Consider the following 19,399-nt stretch of genomic DNA (forward strand, 5'->3'; position numbering starts at 1 on the left):
AGGAGTCAATCATTTTTCTGGAATTGACTCTGACTTTAAAGATACAACGAGTCAAGGAATTAAGAGACGAGTGCCTTTATTAATACGTCTTAGTTTGGAAAATGAGTTGCGTTGTATAACCGCTTTTTATCCCCACTAGAGTTTCCAAGCGCCTATCCATGTACACCATGTGTAAAACGTCATTTCTGTCAGGTGTTTATTTTCTTTCTGCCAATTCCATACATCAGCTTTGCGGCGGAGGCGGTAAAACGGTTCCCATGGTAACACTGGTGAAATATAATATTGCTTACATGCAATCTACAGTACGCACACACTAACAAAACATTTGCGTCAAATCACATGACAAAATACACAAAAAACCCTGGTGTTCCTCGTACACACGTGCGTTATCCGTGTGGACGGAAGGAGAGAAAAAGATGCGTTTCAATTTTTAAACGAAAACAGATTAGTGTTGACTAATAGGTCAAGATACGCAAAGTACCGCTTTGAGGGGAAACGTCCACTTCTTCCTCATCTGATGGCTTGTCACCCCCTTTCCATTTAGAGAACAGAGCTGCGATAGCACCTTGATTCTCTAGACTGTGAGAGGAAACAGAATGAAAGAAAATATTACAACAAAAATACCAAATTGGTATCAACCAATTGCCAGTTTAATACTGAAGTGAACTACTTAAACTAGTAACAGTTTCACTCTGCATTTAAATAGTTATGTGGTCAATTCCAGATGTTATGATGAGCAAGAAGTATAAGATGGCGCAGTATAATGCAGTAAAGAGAAGAAAACCGTAGGTTTTAATGATATCCCATCTACTATATCACTACTATAGTCAATAGATTTAAAGGGTCAATTCTACAATTGATGTTTACTCACCTCAGTTCACAGTTTGAGCCCTTAAGCACTTGACGAAGCCGCTTCAACTCCTTTATTTTATTGTCACTCAGATCAAGCACCCTTAAGAACTTTAATGCTTGTGTCTGAGCCAAAGTATCAGCTAAAGCCGTAACATCTGTAATTTTACACTTATTTAGGCTAGAAGGAGAAAAACAAACAAACAAACAAACAAAGGGAGATTATTTGATCTCTTTTACCAGATCGCAAAAAACAAATGCGACGCATACAAAGTGAATTGAGCTTTTTTGAGTGTTTTGTTTTATCCGTATAAAAGACTTAACAACAAATCTTCTCTTATGAAACTGTTGATCATTTAAATGACAAAAAGCTTGAAGGAAAACTATGTATTTAATTTAATGACTCACCTCAGTTGCTCCAGTTTGCAATCTGAATGTTGAAGTAGACGACACAAGAGATTCACTCCGTTGTCCTTTATTTTATTTCCACTGAGGTTCAGTTCTCCCAGGTGTGAGGGGTTTGAACACAGAGCTGATATCAGCTTGTCCAGCTGTGTCATATTAATACTGCATCCACACAGACTGAAGAGAGATACAGAGTAAGAGAGAATAAAACTAGTCACGTCTTTAACTAAACTGCTATTTGTTGTTTCTAAAAGTCTTTATTACAATTATACACTCTTACAATCTTACCAAGGTCAATCGACAGAACACAAAAGTATTTTAGTCAAATAACAGATCAGTACTGCAATTCAGAGCCATATTTTACATTAGCGTTCTTATGCTTATAACAACAAAACTTACTCTATGAAACCGTGTAAGATAATAACTAGTCACACAAACTGTATGCCGAGTTTGGGATAATTTACCAATCACAGAATCAGTGAATGAATTTGTGTTTTTCACATTAAACGGTCTCTGGGTTGAGGTGCAGGAGGACTAAACCGGTCTGGTTTTTCCGCTGTGTATAATAATTCAGATCAGGATTTTTTTACTTATTAGAAATTCACGATATGGCACCCAACACTGCCCTGTCATTATCATTGCAAAGAGGTCAGATCAAGCGCCTAAAGATGTCAGCGAGCATTGATCGTAATGGATTGTTTTCCCCACGTCACAAACAAACATGACGTTTTGTGGCCGTTCCCATATATGCCGACCAAGTCTATTTACGATCTTTGATCTTTCTGACGGATGGGAAGGTATACAGTGAGAATTATTCATTGCTGTAAACAATGCAGGATCGTGTCACCAAATAAATCTAAAGAGTAAAGTGTTATGCTGACTGTCACTAGTGTAAAGTATATATTGTATGTCACTTACTCAAGTGTTTCCAGTCTGCATTGTGAATTACTCAGAAGAGCACAGATGTGTTCGACTCCTGAGTCTCTTAGTGGATTTAGACTCAGATTCAGCTTTCGCAAGTGTGACGGGTTTGAATTCAGAGCTGAAGTGAGAGCAAGAAAACCTTCATCTGTTAAACCACACGCTCTTAACCTGCATTGAGACAAAGTGAGAGAGAAGAAATGAGGAAAATAAATAAATGACAGCATGAGGAAGAGTTTTGCTAGATCACACAATTATAATGTAAATGTAGGACTTAAGAATAATTGACACCAGTTTACAAGCAAATATCTCAGTTTTTCATAAGACAATGCTGTGACTGTCTGTGTTTGGTATAATAACAGCTGTTGAAGGTCCTTGTCTCATCTCAAACGTCATGACCACGGACCGATGGCTGAACGTCTGAACTTGCTGAAGTACCTTTTTAGAGATACTCTTATCAGAGAGATGGGAGAGTCTGTAATACTTACAATTGGAGAACCTGTAACAGCTAACAAAACCCATTGACACCCATTCAGAAAACTAACATCCGGTCTCTTTTCCTGCGTTCCGCTGAAGCTAGGGCGTTAGCATAAGCCGTTTTTGCAGCCTTTCCTTATAAAGGGCTTCGGCCTTATGCATCAAAGTCGTTATCTGATTGGTTGAATTCTACGGGATTTCAGGATTATTTGCTATTTAAACAAAGCCCGGTGTACGATAGGGCCCTAAATGTATAAATCGATTTTTATTGACATGCATTGTGTTGTGCGACTGACGTCATATGCGCTCGTCTGGGAAACCGATGTACTTCCTGTTAGCATAAAACCGTTTAGTATTCCATTTGGGACGATACCACTCTTCTTCAATTCATACACTAGGTGGTTGAGTGCATAGTGCATAGTGTATAGTATGTCATTTGGGACACTACTACAGTTTTCAAACAGCATACTTGTTTAATGGGATATATAGGATAAGACTTATAAGAATTTTTCTTAGGTGTTAAATAACTGGACTTGGAATTTATAGAAATTCCACCATTCCTGGACATGCTGGAATTCAACAATAGAATTTGTCAAAACACTTTGGATCTGACAGGTCATTGATCAAGTTGGATCTAACAACATTGTAGTCCATCAGACAGTCAGAATAACACATTCAACTTTGTTGAGGTACACATAATTTCCCAGAAACAATAAAAGATAGTTTTCATATCTGTTCATTCAACTACCAATTCCCGAGATGTTTTAATTGTACTTACTCAAGTTGATCTAGTTTGCAGTCTGAATGTTTCAGTAGATCACATATGCGCTTAATTCCTGAGTCTCCCAGTTTGTTCTGACTGAGGTTCAGGTGTTTGAGCTGTGACAGGTTTAAACACAGAGCTGAAGTCAGCTTAACACATTGTGCCTCTGTAATACTGCAATCACACAACCTGCGGAGAGACAGAAATAAATCAACTCTGTAGGCAAATATTGTTTTATATATGATTGGCAATCAAAACCACATTCTAACTGACAAATTTAGAGTAAATAATCATCATGATAAGCACATAAGCCAAGCTCACGTTTGTTGATATCTTGGTTTGTTTTAAATGTGACTGACTAAACTGAGAACTGGATTTAAATGTGAATTCTACAGTACTGTACTGATGACCTTCTTACTTTGTATCAAGTTTTTATTAGCAAAAGCGTACAAGCCATCTCTTACTGTGTGTAAATTACATAGAAATTAAATGCAAAGACGCAACTATGCGGTGACGCAAATTATGCCACTCGAGTGGCGCGTTGGCTGCTTGTTGAACATTTTCAACTGGAGCGGTAAATTTGCATGAAAGGCTGATTGACACATCTGGACTCGTGAAGAAACAGCAGTAACTGATGAGCTCTACTCCTAAAAGTCGCTCAACATTTGCATAAAGTTGAACAATTCTCAACTTTCTAACTTCACTGGACACGCCCACATCCGGTCACCAACGGTCACTGTCGCTCGTGTCACAGGAGCTTCCATTGAAATGAACTAGATCACGTCACTCTGCCGTTGCTAGTCGCAGACGGCGTGAACATGTTCGACATAAGTAAATGATGTATTGCTAAATAAATTTGAAATAAACAATTTTAAAAACAATTGGTGAATTTCTGTTAAAATACATATAATGTTTATTCTATGTGTACTTTAGTATGGTTCAAATTCGCTACAGTATCTAGCAGTTTTCTATTATAAATAACTAAGTATAGTTCAATATTTTTTACATTACATTTTTTCATGGCTATTAAACAATTACGTTCAGTCCCGTTGAATGATTTTCAGTCTATTACTACATACTTTAAGTTTAAGGGTTGTTCTACATAGTGTAAATGACTAACTCCATTGTTCCTGGCTTGAAAAGGCAGTTTCCCAGTAAAAAACTGAGAACAGAAACTCCAGAATCTCCTAGTTTTTTTCCACTCAGGTTCAGGTGTCTCAGGTGTGAAGGGTTTGAATGCAGACCTTCTTCTGTCAAACCACACTGTTCCAAACTATATTGAGAAAGAAAGAGAGAAGAAAATACAGAAGCGGAATATGAACATGTGATTCTTAAAACATCTTACAATGACTGCTGTCTGATATTGCGAATAAAAATTTGCTTTGCAAAAAGAAGTGTGTGGGGTTTCAACAACTTTACACTGGCCTTCATTAAAAGGTTTCTTGTGTCCTGTTATTGTATTATCATGAAACCCTGGCTCCATTTAGCGTTAATAGCAAACAGCACAGAATGTTTGATAGACAAATGACGTATATATCTTCTCACATGATTTGTATGGAGGACCGGTAGAGTCGTGTGTAAAATAAATAAGCGTTTCATTGTTTAATAACTAATTCAACAATAAAAATAGGCATTAATACATTTGTTGACAACTTTATTTATTTATCCGCGAACTGACAAGCTCATTCATTATTTAATATTTTAATGGTCAATAAAAAGTGTGATTATAAAAATTCTAATTAGAAAGGAGATAATAAGTACATCATTTTAAAGTGAATTATTTATTTCCTTTATAAAAGTGAAATTTCAAACATTTTATAAAATAATTGGATTTACAAATTAAAGAGTCATTTAAAAGACAATTTATTTGACCCTTTGCGGTTCCAATTCCCCGCTGCCTTTAAGCTTATCAAATAGCAAATTGGAAAAGCAGTCTTTTAGCTTTCCTTTACGCCTCTCTATTAAGCATTTCCCTGACACTTTGGGACCTTGCATTGGTAAAACGAGGATAAACAATGCAAACTGGCTATGGAGAGAGAGATGTAACAAGCTCTCTGATTGGCTAGTTCCTTGTACGTCATGTTCAGAGGTATGTTAGATGAACAATGGAGAAGAGGATAGACATGTTATGCCGTTAAAGTGATATAAGTAACAGTGCTTATGGATTATTTTGAAAAATTAACAGTTAAAAAAAAATGCCAGGTGATAAGCCTTGATGTATTGGCCAATCAGACTTGCTTAGTCAATTACAACTTAAGTTACACCTTTTAAAGAGCTCTGAAAAGAAACTATACAAAGAAACTATACATTTTAATACAACATAGAATTGAAGCTTTAAAGTAGAATCACTATGTATTGAAGGCCTCACATGAGTTTGTTGAGTTTACTCTGGTTTTCCTTCAGTAGATCACAGATCTGTTTCAGAGTCGAGATGTTTAGTTTATGATCACTCAGATTCACTTCATCCTGGAGTGAAGGATTTACACCAAAATCTATGTGCAGATACTCAAAGGCTTTCAGAGCAGCATCACTTTTCAAGACCCTGCAGAAAACAAGAAACAGAAAACATCAGTGCTGATGAAAAACATTTGACTCAGTGACGTAACAACAGAATCACTATAACAATGTCTATACGCATAATTCAGCATGTGATTTATTTTGTATTATTTCAGCACGTCCCACCTGACAGTCTCGAGTGCACACTTTGAATTTTGTAGTAACTGATAGATGAGTTTGACTCCTGATTGTCCAGGATCATTTCCTCTGAGATCCAGCTCTATCAGATGTGAAGGGTTTGATCTCACAGCCGTAGATAAACATTTATAACCTTCTTCTCCAATACTGCACTCGGACACACTGGAGAACAGACGATTGATAAACACATCTATTATCATCAGTGTTTATTATAAAAAACATAATTATAATTATTACTGCAGACAAAAATCTTCAGTAATTAACAGTAAATTTGTTGACAATAGAGAAGGTTTGTCATGATTTAAAACACATTCATTCAGTTTATCCAGTTACCTGAGTTTCTGGAGTCGACAGTGAATATTTCCTAATCCCATCTGAAGTTTCTTCACTCCTGAATCCTGTAGATTATTGTTGCTCAGATCAAGCTCCGTCAGACAGATGTTTGAGGATAAAACTGAAGCTAAAGCTGAACAACTTTGTTCTGTTAGACCACAATCTCTCAGTCTGAAACATTAAACAAGACAAACATCATTCAACTGTTATCATGTGTGTATATTCAGAGACTTTACAAACAGGTTTCACTTAAACACAAATCTCACAGTTAAACTGCTCATCTCTTCAACAGTGTAATAACATGATGTGCTTCTCTCACATCCCCATATAAAACATTATGTCAAATGTTCTCAAGGTTTTGGATTGCAGCTATAACGTGTCAGAGGAGAACTGGCTCTCACAGCTGATTCTAGTTTATCACCATTTATACATCATTGGAGTTTTGGTTTCTTCCAACTGTTTTCAGTTTGTCATGCTATGGTCCATTTCATGGTATTACTGCAAGATCATTATGAATGAGTTACCCTCCTGTTCTGGGAAATACATGACGCGTGTTATCTATCATATTAATGGACTATGTCCTACATAAATGTATTGATTCTCCCTCATTTCTGCTTTCTGTATTTTTCCTTAAAACAATGTCTATTTCAGTCCATTTCTAAACATCCGAACATAGATTTTACCCTTACAACAATTAAAATGTAATATCAAATAATACTACTGTATATAAAGTTTTAAGATCAAGTTCTCACATGAGTGTGTTGATGCGACAGTGTTTATCCTTCAGAAGATCACAGATCTCTTTCACTCTTGACTCGTCTAGTTTATGATCACTCAGATTCACTTCTCTCTGGAGTAAAGGATTTATACCAAGAGTTTCTGTCAGATACTCAAAGGCTTTCACTGCAGAAGAGCTTTTCAAGAACCTGCAGAAAACAAGAATTATATAATATACCAGTTTAATGTCACAATGTTATATTACATGAAGATTAAAGCCTTAAAATCATAATTGTTTGTGAAAACTCACCTGACAGTCTTGAGTGAACACTTCTGATCTTGTATTAACTGATAGATGAGTCTGACTCCTGTTTCTCCAGGATCATTTCCTCTGAGATCCAGCTCTATCAGACATGATTCAGGGTTTGATCTCACAGCTGAACATAAACATGTATAACCTTCTTCTCCAATACTGCACTCGGACAGACTAGAGAACACAGCAAACACCTTTTATTAGCATCCAATTTTTTTAAATGACTCTTTGTTCTTCAGATGGAAATCACTTCATGCACATGGGGTTAAAATTTATAATAACTAAACTTGATTCACAAAGCTAACATTACTTAATCATTGACCCAATTTCAAGGTAAACGGTCTTATATGACCATTGTTGTGTAGATGATGTGATATATGAACTCACTTGAGTATCTGGAGTTGACAGCAAGGATCCTTGAGTTTGTCACAGATGTGTTTGAGTCCTGAATCCATCAGTCGACTGTTGTTCAGATTCATCTCTTTCACGAGGGTTTTACAGGAGAGAACAGCAGCTAGACATGAACACTGATTCTCTGTCAGCTCACAATCATTCAATCTAAACACAATAACACAACATCATCTCAATGAACATTACCTGTCTGACAGTCTGTACTGTATGAAGTTCTTGTGTGTATGATACTCACATGATTTTGGTCACTTTGTTGTGAGAGTCCATCAATAGAGCCGAGAGTTTCTCTCCATCCAGATCTCCCAGTTTATTGTGACTCAGATTGAGTTCTTTCAGCAGTAATGGATACACAGCTAGAGCTTTATGGAGATAATCACAAGCTTCTTCTGCAGCACAACTCTTCAGAAATCTACACACAGAAGATCATGTGTTCATGCACAGCACTTCACATGTGTTAATGAATGAAACAGATTCAAGAGGTGTGTTGTGTGGAACAGACAGTATGAGTCTGCTGGATTAAGGATATTCAGGATGAACATTATTTATTTAATACTAAATCAATTTAGCCTAAAAACATGATCCACAACTGTAATGAATTTGATATAAAGTCATATATATAAACACTGCTTGAGAAATATCTGATAATTCTTTTCTTGTGCACGATTTCAATCTGTTTTCATGACTGTTAATATTTTAAACACAACTGAACCTAGTTTAGATAAATTTGTCTACATTAAGAAAATAAATATTTTCCCATTCCACATGAATGAATACGGAGCCCCACAAGGTACATGGTGGAAAAATATGGGAGAAACATTTGTTGTTCATCTCTCATTCACTGCAAATTACATTTATTTTGTAATCACTCCTTTGATCTACAGTATGTAATGTAGTGTGATATGTCAAACTTAATATATATATAAGTTTTGAAAGTTTTCATCACCTGACAGTTTCGAGCGAACACTTCTGATCTTGTATTATCTGATAGATGAGTTTGACTCCAGTTTCTCCTGGATCATTTCCTCTGAGATCCAGCTTTATCAGACGTGATTTAGAGTTTAATTTCACAGCTGTCGATAAAGATTTATAACCTTCTTCTCCAATATTGCACTCGGACAGACTGGAGAAAAGAAGTATATTAGTTACACTTTATATTCGTTCTTAAGTTTTTTGGAGGATCAAAAAGGTTCATCAAAGTTGTCCTATGATAAGAACAATAACCATTCTTGTTAAATCGGTTTTGGCCAATAAACATTATGGGCCATGATTTATCATGCATCCCCAATTTTATTTCACTGAAGTAAATGAAATGAGCATGAACGTAAACACATACTTGAGTTTCTGCAGTTTGGATTTTGAATTTCTCAATAGATCAGAGATCTTCACCATTCCAGAATCTTCTAGTTTATTTCCACTCAGATCAAGCCGTGTCAGATGTGCAGGGTTTGATTTGAAAACTGACATCAGATCAGCACAACCTCCTGCTGTAATACTGCTGTTACGGAGACTGTAGAAAGAGAACACAAAGAAACAATCATCAGTTTAAGACAACATTTGCATTTAGTCATTTTGAAGACGCAATTATACAAAGCGACTTACAAAGAGATCAGGGAACAATAAGCGATGTCTTACAAACAAATATTTTATAACAATAATGTAGACACTACAATTTAAAGCAGATATAATGTTTTACTCCACAACATTTCATAAACATGTTTATTTTTTAACCTTTAATACATTTTTAAAATCTAGTACTTTTCCATTTTTAAAAGCAAAAATGTTAAAAGCTTCAAAATTTTTACAAAAAGATATTCGCAAAAAAGATCACAGTGCCTGACAGTACCTTCAATTCTAATTTAATATAGTCTCCAAATTTGTATTCTTATCACATATTGTATATTGCAAGTAGCATATGTCACATTTACTAACTAGTTACTTATTACTTAAGTCTAAGAATTCTTACTGAACACAATTAAGCAAAAATAAACATCAACTTCATCATAATCCTCTAAACCTTCTACAGAAAACTTCTTCATGATCAGAACCAGATGTTGAAAATATCACATCACACAATCTCAGATAAATAATCAAATATGAAACTGTATACAAATCCTCACATGAGTGTGTTGATGCGACAGTGTTTATCCTTCAGTAGATCACAGATCTGTTTCACTCTTGACTCGTCTAGTTTATGATCACTCAGATTCACTTCTCTCTGGAGTAAAGGATTTATATGAAGAACTTTCTTCAGATACTCAAAGGCTTTCACTGCAGATTCACTTTTCAAGAACCTGCAGAAAACAAAAAATAGATGTAATTAACCAAGCTTCATATCATACAATATAGAACTTGCTTAATTGTACTTCATTTTCCTGAAAACAATATAGTCATTTTGTGGTTGTTTCAAAAGTATTCACAAGTTTCACAAGTCTTACCATAAAACACAGTTTTAGCCCTGGACTTGAGACTTTTGTCAGATATTGACTTGAAAGAGTTAAGAGAAATTCTAAAACAAAATGTATAAAAGCCACCAAGGGACTTTAGCACATATCCATTTTTAACTTGAATGTGTCCATGATCAATTTTTACTACTGTATTTTATTTGAAGATTTTTCCTATTTCCTTTTCTTTGATATTATAAGAAATAGAAAATAAAGACTATAACAAGTGTTGGGTGTAACTTGTTACTAAGTAATTTAATTGCTTTTCTCCTGAAAAAGTAAAGTAAGAGGTTACGCTTATTTTTTCTGTAATTCAATTGTAATGTAATTGAGCTAAATTTGGTGTAATACATGCAATAGTGAAAAAGTCTCATTTTAAAACATATGCTTTAATGTATCCTTCTCACATTTGTTATACTTTGGTTCCTTAATAAGGATACGTTATGTAGTTTAAATTTGATTTACTAAAAGAGCCTTTTTCATGCCTACCCTTGTATCACTTCAATCAAGGTTGAGGTAGGATATAGAAAGTAATTAAATACTTTTTGGAGAAAGAAGTACTTTATACAGTAATCTAATTACCCTATTGAATATGTAAGCCTAGACAAGACAGGACAGGAGAATAACTAGGTGAGTCTTAATATCAAAACAAGACTAGATAGCTTAACTAGAGAGTCAGCATAGCGAACTCATGCAAACGGGACACAGGACAATAGAAACACAGGGAATATAAAGGGAAGGAAATCAGTACACAAAACGAGGGACAGGAGGGGAGAGAGTGAAACAATGAAAAGGAAAGGTGAGGACACCTCGTTTTCAGACCAAAACACCCTGGCATCGCATTGCGCAGTGTGTATGATATGGCCCATTGTGTAAATTGATCACTAATGTAATGTCCATATTGAAATATTCAGCATCTATTTTTTGTCGTATTTCAGCACGTCTCACCTGACAGTCTCGAGCGAACACTTGTGATCTTGTATTAACTGATAGATGAGTCTGACTCCTGATTGTCCAGAAAAATTTCCTCTGAGATCCAGCTCTATCAGATGTGATTTAGGGTTTGATCTCACAGCTGAACATAAACATTTATAACCTTCTTCTCCAATACTGCACTCCGACACACTAGAGAACAGAACATTTTATATTAGTTCGCAATATTTCATTTCCAAAGTTATGATTATGAATATAATATAAAAATCTGACACCGAATGTCACTCAAAGACACATGTATGAAGGATTTAAACATTAATTTATTTCCCTAAAAGGAATAAAAGGAACATGAATGTAAAGACGTACTTGAGTTTCTGTAGTCTGCACTGTGAGTTTCTCAACAGATCACAGATCTTCTTCATTCCTGGATCTTTTAGTTTATTTTTACTCAGATCTAGATGTGTCAGATGTGAAGGGTTTGATTTGAAAGCTGACATCAGATCAGCAACAACCCTTACTTTAATACTGCTGTTATTGAGACTGCAGAAAGAGAACACAAAGAATCGTTCTTCAGTTTATATCAGACACGACACACATCTACATCATCACATCCCTGTTAAGAGCCAATCCGAAGCAGATGTTACAAGTCCTCACATGAGTGTGTTAATGCGACAGTGTTTATCCTTCAGTAGATCACAGATCTCTTTCACTCTTGACTCGTCTAGTTTACGATCACTCAGATTCACTTCTCTCTGGAGTAAAGGATTTATATGAAGAGTTTCTGTCAGATACTCAAAGGCTTTCACTGCAGAAGAGCTTTCCAAGAACCTGCAGACAACAAGAATTATATAATATACCAGTTTAATGTCACAACGTTATATTGCATGAAGATTAAAGCCTTAAAATCATAATTGTTTGTGAAAACTCACCTGACAGTCTTGAGCGAACACTTGTGATCTTGTATTAACTGATAGATGAGTTTGACTCCTGTTTCTCCAGGATCATTTCCTCTGAGATCCAGCTCTATCAGATGTGAAGGGTTTGATCTCACAGCTGAATATAAACATTTATAACCTTCTTCTCCAATACTGCACCCGGACACACTGGAGAACAGAAAAGATCATAGATGAGTAATTAGTCATTAAAAATCTTTATAATTAACTAATGAATGTGGAGGAATTTTGTGAATAAGCCAGACATCAGTTCACCTGAGTGTCTGAAGTTTACAGTTATTCTTCAGTCCTTCAGAGAGACGCTCGATTCCTGAATCCTGTAGATCATTATTGCTCAGATCGAGTTCCTTCAGAGTACTGGAGACTAAACTGAGAGCTGAAGCCAGAGCTAAACAACTTTCCTCTGATAGATCACAATTACTGAGCCTGAAAAAGACAAAAAAGGGTTTGTGTTTAACCCTTAAACCATACTGAAGTAAACTATCAGACTGGAATCTTTGAATCCCGAGTTTTTCAGAAAGGTCTGTTTTACGCACAAATGACTCATTTACTGAAATGTGTCATGAGTGAGGCCCAATAAGTGTTAAACAAGAAAAGTGAGAAAAATTTGAACATTGCAATTGCCAACATACCTTAAGATCTCCAAATCAGACATTTTTTTGTTTGTTTGTTTCTTAATTCCATCACAGAGCAACTTGACTCCTGAATCCTGTAGCCTGTTATTACTCATGTTGATCTCCTCCAGACTGCTGCCTGATCCCAAAACATTAGCCAGAGCTGGACAACTCTTGTCTGTTAAATTACAATCATTTAACCTACAAGGACAAATTTATTGAAAAAAGAAAGTATATATTTTATATCTACAAATATGAAATAATGTATAAATCCAATAAAACATTCACTTTATTTTTATTGTACTGCACTGTGCTCACGAAATAGAAATGTACGGTTAACTGAACTAGATTCACTCCCCCAAGGTTTGTATAGGTTTCGGAAAGTTTTTTTCTAACATGGAAAACCATTATGTAACATCTTTTCTTAGTCCCATATTGGTCAATTCTCCCGATAACGCTCAACCTTGGCAAGGCTAAATAAATAACCCGCCAAATAGTCAACCGATGAGCGATAGGAAGGCCCGCCTACCATCAAGATTGGCTCCGTTGTGTCAAGATTGGCTGCACTGTGGGCCAGCAGCTGCACCTCCCTACTCTTGCGATAGTGACAGAAGTTGAGGTGTGTTGTTTGTTTGTTTGTTTACGGCATTCCAGTGATTGATGTTATATAAACGCTGGATATAGCGCTGGATTTGCAGATGGTTGAAGTGATAAATAGGAGCCAGACATGAACCGCACATGGCAAGTCAAACTGAGTCATATGTCTGCATCTTGTTGGCAATGGGTGCGTACGTGCTTTAGTTCCGCCTACCCCAACAACAAGACAGGACAGACTAGAGAGTCAGCGTAGCGAACCAATGCAAACGGGACACAGGAAAAAAAACCACAGGGAATATAAAGGAAAGGAAATCAGGACACATAACGAGGAACAGGAGGGGAGAGAGTGACAACCACCAAGCCCCCCCACGCGTCTTATGTTTCCATAAATAATCGTACCGCTGTTTCTGTCTTTTTTTAATGTGCTCAAACTAAAGACTAAAAGCGTTTTACGGATATTTGAAGGGTACGATACTATTCTATAAGTACTCAAGATTCACATGGGATATGCAGAAACTGTCCAAGATACGGCCACTTTAAACATTTAAGACTAACAATAAACATTTGTTAATTATTCCATTACTTACAGAGCTTTTTTGGCAGTTTTAACAACGGGTGACAGCCTAATGAGACATTCGTCTGATTTCTTGAATTTCTGAAGATCAAACTCCTCCAGTTCCTTATCTGATGTCAGCAACACAAAAGCGAGAGCAGACCACTGAGCAGGTGAGAGGTCAGCAGATGACAAACTTCCTCCTTCTCCAAGATGCTTCTGAACCTCTTGAACCAGAGTTTGATCATTCAGTTCATTCAGACAGTAAAACAGATTGATGGATCTCTCTGGACATGAATTATCTTCTAATTTCTGCTTGATGTACTGGACTATTTCTGTGTTGCTCTGCTTATTGTTCTCTTCCTGTGACAACAGACCTCTTAGAAGTGGCCGGTTGGACTTAAGCGACAGGCCGAGGACGAAGCGAAGGAAAAGATCCAGATGTCCACTTTCACTCTCAAGGGCCTTGTCCACTGCAATCTTCAGTAAACCAGTCATTGTTTCATTGGTGTTTTCCTTTTCTGTTTTCTCTTGAACAAATAAAAATGTCTTGTTCTTGTCTAGAAACAGATGTGCATACAGAGCTGCGATAAACTCCTGAATGCTCATGTGAACAAAGCAGTAAACAGTACCAAGAATGATCCCTGTCTCCTGTTTAAAGATCTGAGTGCACATCCCTGAGTACACAGATGCTTTAGAGACGTCAATGTCACAGTCCTCCAGGTCTGACTTATAGAAGATCAAGTTGTTTCTTTGCAGTTGTTCAAAAGCCAGCTTCCCCAGTAAATAGATTGACTCTTTATCCCAGGAGATATCAGGCGAGTGTTCTCCATCATACTTCCTTCTGCTCTGTTGAATCTGAAAGCGAAAGAAGTGGGTGTACATTTGTGTCAGAGTCCTAGGAGTATCATCAGTGTTAAAATCCTTCTGAGGTGTTTTGGTCGTGTCATCAAACTTCTCCTTGTTCTTCTCTTCCAGAATGTGCTGGAGCACAGTGGCTGAAATCCAGCAGAACACTGGGATGTAGCACATGATAAAGAGACTCTTTGATTTTTTAACGTGATCAATGATTGTTTTGGCCATGTTCTCATCTGTGAATCTTTTTCTGAAGTATTCTTCCTTCTGTTTCTCATTGAATCCTCGGACCTCTGTCACCCGGTCGATACACTCAGGTGGAATCTTACTGGCTGCTGCTGGTCTGGTGGTTATCCAGATGTTAGCTGAAGGAAGCAGATTTCCTTTGATGAGGTTTGTCAGGAGAGCATCTAGAGGAGCAGGTGATGTGATGTCTCTCCATATCTCATTGCCATCAAACTTCAGAGGAAGACGACATTCATCCAAACCATCAAGGATGAACAGAACTTTAAACTTGTCATTTCTTGTAAGGTTTACTCTTTTCATCTCTGGGAAAAACTGAACTATGAGATCCATCAAACTCAGTCTATCTTTCTCCTTCAAGTTCATCTCTCGGAAAGGAAGAGGAAATATGAAGCTGATATCTTTGTTTTCTACTCCTTCTGCCCAGTCCAGAATAAACTTTTGCACCGAGACAGATTTTCCAATGCCAGCAACTCCTTTTGTAAGTACAGTTCTGATGGTCTGGCCTTGTCCAGGAGGCTTGAATAAATGTGTACATTCAATCTGTATGTCTGTTGATTCTAGATTTCTGGAAGCAGCCTCAATGTGACTTAACTCATGTTGTTCATCTCCACCCTGAGTGATGTAGAGATCCGTGAAGATCTCATTTAGAAGTGTAAAGTCCCCACGCTTTGCAATTCCTTCAAAAATGCGTTCATATTTAGTTTTTAGGTTTAATTTTAGTGGTCGCTGATGAATGAAGGCCAGCTCATCTAAATCACGGAAACAAATATACAAGGATTGTCAAGAGGGTACATTTTTAATAATTAAAAACAAGTAAATATAGATATATATTTTTCAATTGTGATTAATGACCCTGTTTGTGCGTGATTAATCATGATTAAATAGATGTAGAATTACTCATTTAACCAAATCTTAGATTGCATTTTAGGCTTGCAATAATTGTTTGGCAGTGGAGTGTGAGTTAAGTTTATGTCATATGTTACATGCATTGTAGTCACATGTAGCTTATCGACGCTTTCTTTGGCCAAGGCATGCCCAATGGGCCATACGAAGCGGCTCTGTGGTCTTAACAAAGGTCTTCTGAAGCGAATCGGTGCGTTTTTTTAAGAGAAATATCCATACTTACAGTGCTATTAACATTGATGTCTAGCTTCCTTTATCCCTCTGTTGCACGTGAACCAGAGGCTTGTTTTTCCGGCAAATGACGCAGGAGTGTCATAAGTTCTGGTGACAAACACAGCATTTTTTGTTGTGTTCCAATAGGATGCTGTCAGGACTCGGGTCTGATCTGCACTGGTGTCGTTCGTTTGTTTTGTTTTTGTCGATCGCATGGGAACCATGTGGTTGGAGTCCGTGTCTGCCCCGCCCCAGTGTTCCTCTGTCTCCCTACACACCTGGTACTCTTTTCCACTCATCTCGCACACCTGCTTCCACTCTACGTATTAATTCACCTACTATTTAGTCCCCGCCAACAGTCACAGTCACTGTCAGATCGTTTGTTTATCCAGCGTATTGACCCGTGGCTTTTTAGTCGCAACTCTTTCTTGAATAAATTACCCTTGTCTAGGAAACCTCGTCTTGCCTAAGATTTCGGTCGTGTCTAGTTTTGGATATCATTCGTGTCTAGTTTTGGATATCAGTCTTGTTTTGAGGATCATTCTTGTCTGGAAGTTTGTTAACTATTTTTCAGGACTCGTCTTTCTGTTAGATCACCATCCGGTATTTGGAATTTCTCCCGGTGTATGAGTTGCCCCGACACGTCTTCGCTACGTATTTAATCGTTGCCTTGGACTCTGCCTTTTCAGACTTCTAGCCCATTAACCAGACTCCAGCGCCACCATTATCTACACGGTGTCACCACATCTTCCACAACCATCGCGATACCTACCGCACCTTGCCCAGTTCGCTGACTGCCTCGGTCGGATCTCAGCTGCTGGTCGCTGCCACACCACTCGGACGGGAGTCATCGATCATCGCCTCCCGATCTACGGAGGAGACGGCTTCTCGTTTCATCTGCGCGGGTCTTGCGTTGCTGACGGCTGAGGAGACCCGAGCCTTCCTCGGATTTTTGCGTTCTTTGGATTATCCCTCTCAGGCACATTCGAGAGGTTGTGCTGGCACTCTACTCCAGGAATTACGGTACTCTGACTCATTGCGAGAACTCTTACCCGTGTGCTTGCACGGTGGATTATTAACGAGTCCGGAGCGGCTGACATTGTGGACTGAGCGCTCGGTCCTTGTGATTATTGCTGTGGGGATCCCCTTTTGGAATGTTATTTCATTGACTGCCTGCATTGTCTGAATTCTGTCTGTGATTGCACCAGATAATTATTGGAATTAAAGAAACCCTTGACTCCTGCATCTGACTCCCGTCCTTGTCGTAACAGGATGCCATCTCCACTGCGTGGCAGCTTTCGTCAACGTCATTTGCCAGGAAAGCAAGGTTTGTTGGTTCACGTGCAAGTACCTCTGACTGACTGCAAGTAACAGATACTTTGCAAACACAACCGCTCTAAACACAATGTTAGAGATTTACAGTATATTATAGTAAGAAGTGTACAGTCATTTGCGTTAAATGATAAAACTGATGTTATATACTAATCCCACTTTAATCTCCCACGTTCGATAAGTGACATTATAAGCCTCTTACCTTGCAGAGTACGAGCAAGTTCCTTTTTGTTCATACTTCTGAGAAAGTAGAGTGTGATATCAAGAGCTGCTTCTTTGATGTTCTGTCTGTCCGCCAGAAAGCCCTTCACATGATATTCTGTGTTTTCTTTCAGCAGTATCTTCTTAAACCATTGTTGCTCATTCTTTATGAATGTGATTATTTTATTCTCAAGATCCTAAAATTAACAGCTTTGTTTAATAATGTACATTTGTTGTTATATTTTCCCAAAAATGTGAGTGCTTTTCCTACCTTAAAGATCCAGATATGATCTTCCTTTACTTGTTTGTGGAACCTGTCCTTCTTGAAGCCGGCATCCGATGTCTCAAACTGAATCCTGTAGCCAGTCAAAAAATATCTTATCTTCTTATTTTGTGGAAAATTAACAACATTTTCCAGATTCTGCAAAGTGTATGTAAATATTCACAAATATTCAAATAAGTATAATAACTTAGAAATAGGGCTTTCAAACGATTAATCACGATAAATCACATCCAGTTTGTTTATACATAAAATATGTCTGTGTACTGTGCAAATTAATTTTGTATTTATAAACACAAACACATACTTGCATATATTTAAAAAAAAGTAAAATAAAAACATTAATAAAAATTCATATATCACTTCAATTATTGGTAAATATAAATAAACACAAGTAAATATTTCCTAAATATTTATTATGTGTTTATAAATACAAAATGAATATGCTCAGGGACCCGTTTCAGAAAGCAGGGTAAGTGCAAACTCAGAGTAATTAAACCCCAGAAAACGGGATACTCTGGGTTTTCAGTTTCAGAACGCGAGGTATATCAAACCTGTGACCGCGGGGTAAGTCAAGCCTGTTTCAGAAATCAAGGTATCTTATACTTAGAGTGAGTAACCATAGTAACCTACTCTGTGAACCTAACCTGGTCGGGAGCAGGTTTTGTTCCACTAACCCGAGGTTTGTTACAATCTCCGCCCCTTTTAGAAGCGCGAGCGGTGTTGAAATTTCCTTCGCCGTTCGTTTTTTCATTCGTTTTCCTTAATCGCGCACAAGTTCGTAACACAGACATTAAATGTCCGTTTATTCAGTACCCGTAGATGAGGAAGCTGCATTCATTCAGAGAGAGTTAAATTTACGTCGGGAGAGAATATATGGTGAAGCCACGTTTGGATGTTTTATCATATCCGGAGGATTCTTTATTTGAGAGGCACAGTTTTTCTTTACAGTCCATTAAATATATTCACACTCTGCTTCATCCTTACATCACAAACCTCACTCGTCGTGGCTGCGCTCTTACATCTGAGCAGATTCTTTGTATGGCTTTACGTTTCTTTGCTAATGGAAGCTTTCTATATAACACCAGAGATGCAGAACACGTTAGCAAGGCAACTGTATGCAGAGCAGTAAGAAAAGTGTGCATCACTCTCAAGCACTTTCTATACATTTGTGTTAAGTTTCCTGTGAGAGTCATCAAAGAGGAGTTTCATAGGATTGCAGGTGAATGGTGAACGTCTTTCTGAATAAGCTGATCAAATAAATGTGCTCTTGCTGCCAACTCTAATAATTCAAATACCCTTTAGGATTTCCCAATGTGATTGGGTGCACATTTAAAAGGTCCCACTCGCCCCGCTCTGCGCGGGCTTCGAACTGCGGGCGCTCTAACCACGAGC

The 19,399-nt window shown here is 37.4% G+C and overlaps 1 protein-coding gene across 7 annotated transcripts in view; it reads right to left on the bottom strand.

The window, feature by feature from the left end:
* LOC306902720 (NACHT, LRR and PYD domains-containing protein 9-like) overlaps positions 1-19,399 on the bottom strand; it is a 31,309-nt gene that overhangs the window by 1,206 nt on the left and 10,704 nt on the right. For 3 of the 7 annotated variants that reach the window (XM_079471529.1, XM_079471530.1, XM_079471528.1), the window contains 25 exons: positions 17,996-18,080; positions 17,726-17,921; positions 14,009-15,824; positions 12,843-13,025; positions 12,466-12,636; positions 12,187-12,360; positions 11,912-12,085; positions 11,624-11,797; positions 11,273-11,449; positions 10,001-10,174; positions 9,217-9,390; positions 8,827-9,003; positions 8,119-8,292; positions 7,860-8,030; positions 7,470-7,646; positions 7,195-7,368; positions 6,443-6,613; positions 6,098-6,271; positions 5,784-5,957; positions 4,536-4,688; positions 3,431-3,604; positions 2,173-2,346; positions 1,258-1,431; positions 872-1,030; positions 482-579 (listed from right to left, as the gene is read on the bottom strand). In XM_079471529.1, the coding sequence (XP_079327655.1) occupies positions 482-579; positions 872-1,030; positions 1,258-1,431; positions 2,173-2,346; positions 3,431-3,604; positions 4,536-4,688; positions 5,784-5,957; positions 6,098-6,271; positions 6,443-6,613; positions 7,195-7,368; positions 7,470-7,646; positions 7,860-8,030; positions 8,119-8,292; positions 8,827-9,003; positions 9,217-9,390; positions 10,001-10,174; positions 11,273-11,449; positions 11,624-11,797; positions 11,912-12,085; positions 12,187-12,360; positions 12,466-12,636; positions 12,843-13,025; positions 14,009-15,824; positions 17,726-17,921; positions 17,996-18,080 (5,822 nt within the window). The remainder of the gene's footprint in view (positions 1-481; positions 580-871; positions 1,031-1,257; positions 1,432-2,172; positions 2,347-3,430; positions 3,605-4,535; positions 4,689-5,783; positions 5,958-6,097; positions 6,272-6,442; positions 6,614-7,194; positions 7,369-7,469; positions 7,647-7,859; positions 8,031-8,118; positions 8,293-8,826; positions 9,004-9,216; positions 9,391-10,000; positions 10,175-11,272; positions 11,450-11,623; positions 11,798-11,911; positions 12,086-12,186; positions 12,361-12,465; positions 12,637-12,842; positions 13,026-14,008; positions 15,825-17,725; positions 17,922-17,995; positions 18,081-19,399) is intronic. The other 4 variants (XM_079471531.1, XM_079471533.1, XM_079471534.1 and 1 more) reach the window with 4 other exon arrangements.

This window comes from Barbatula barbatula, assembly GCF_947034865.1.
Source record: "Barbatula barbatula genome assembly, chromosome: 13".
Lineage (NCBI taxonomy): Eukaryota > Metazoa > Chordata > Actinopteri > Cypriniformes > Nemacheilidae > Barbatula > Barbatula barbatula.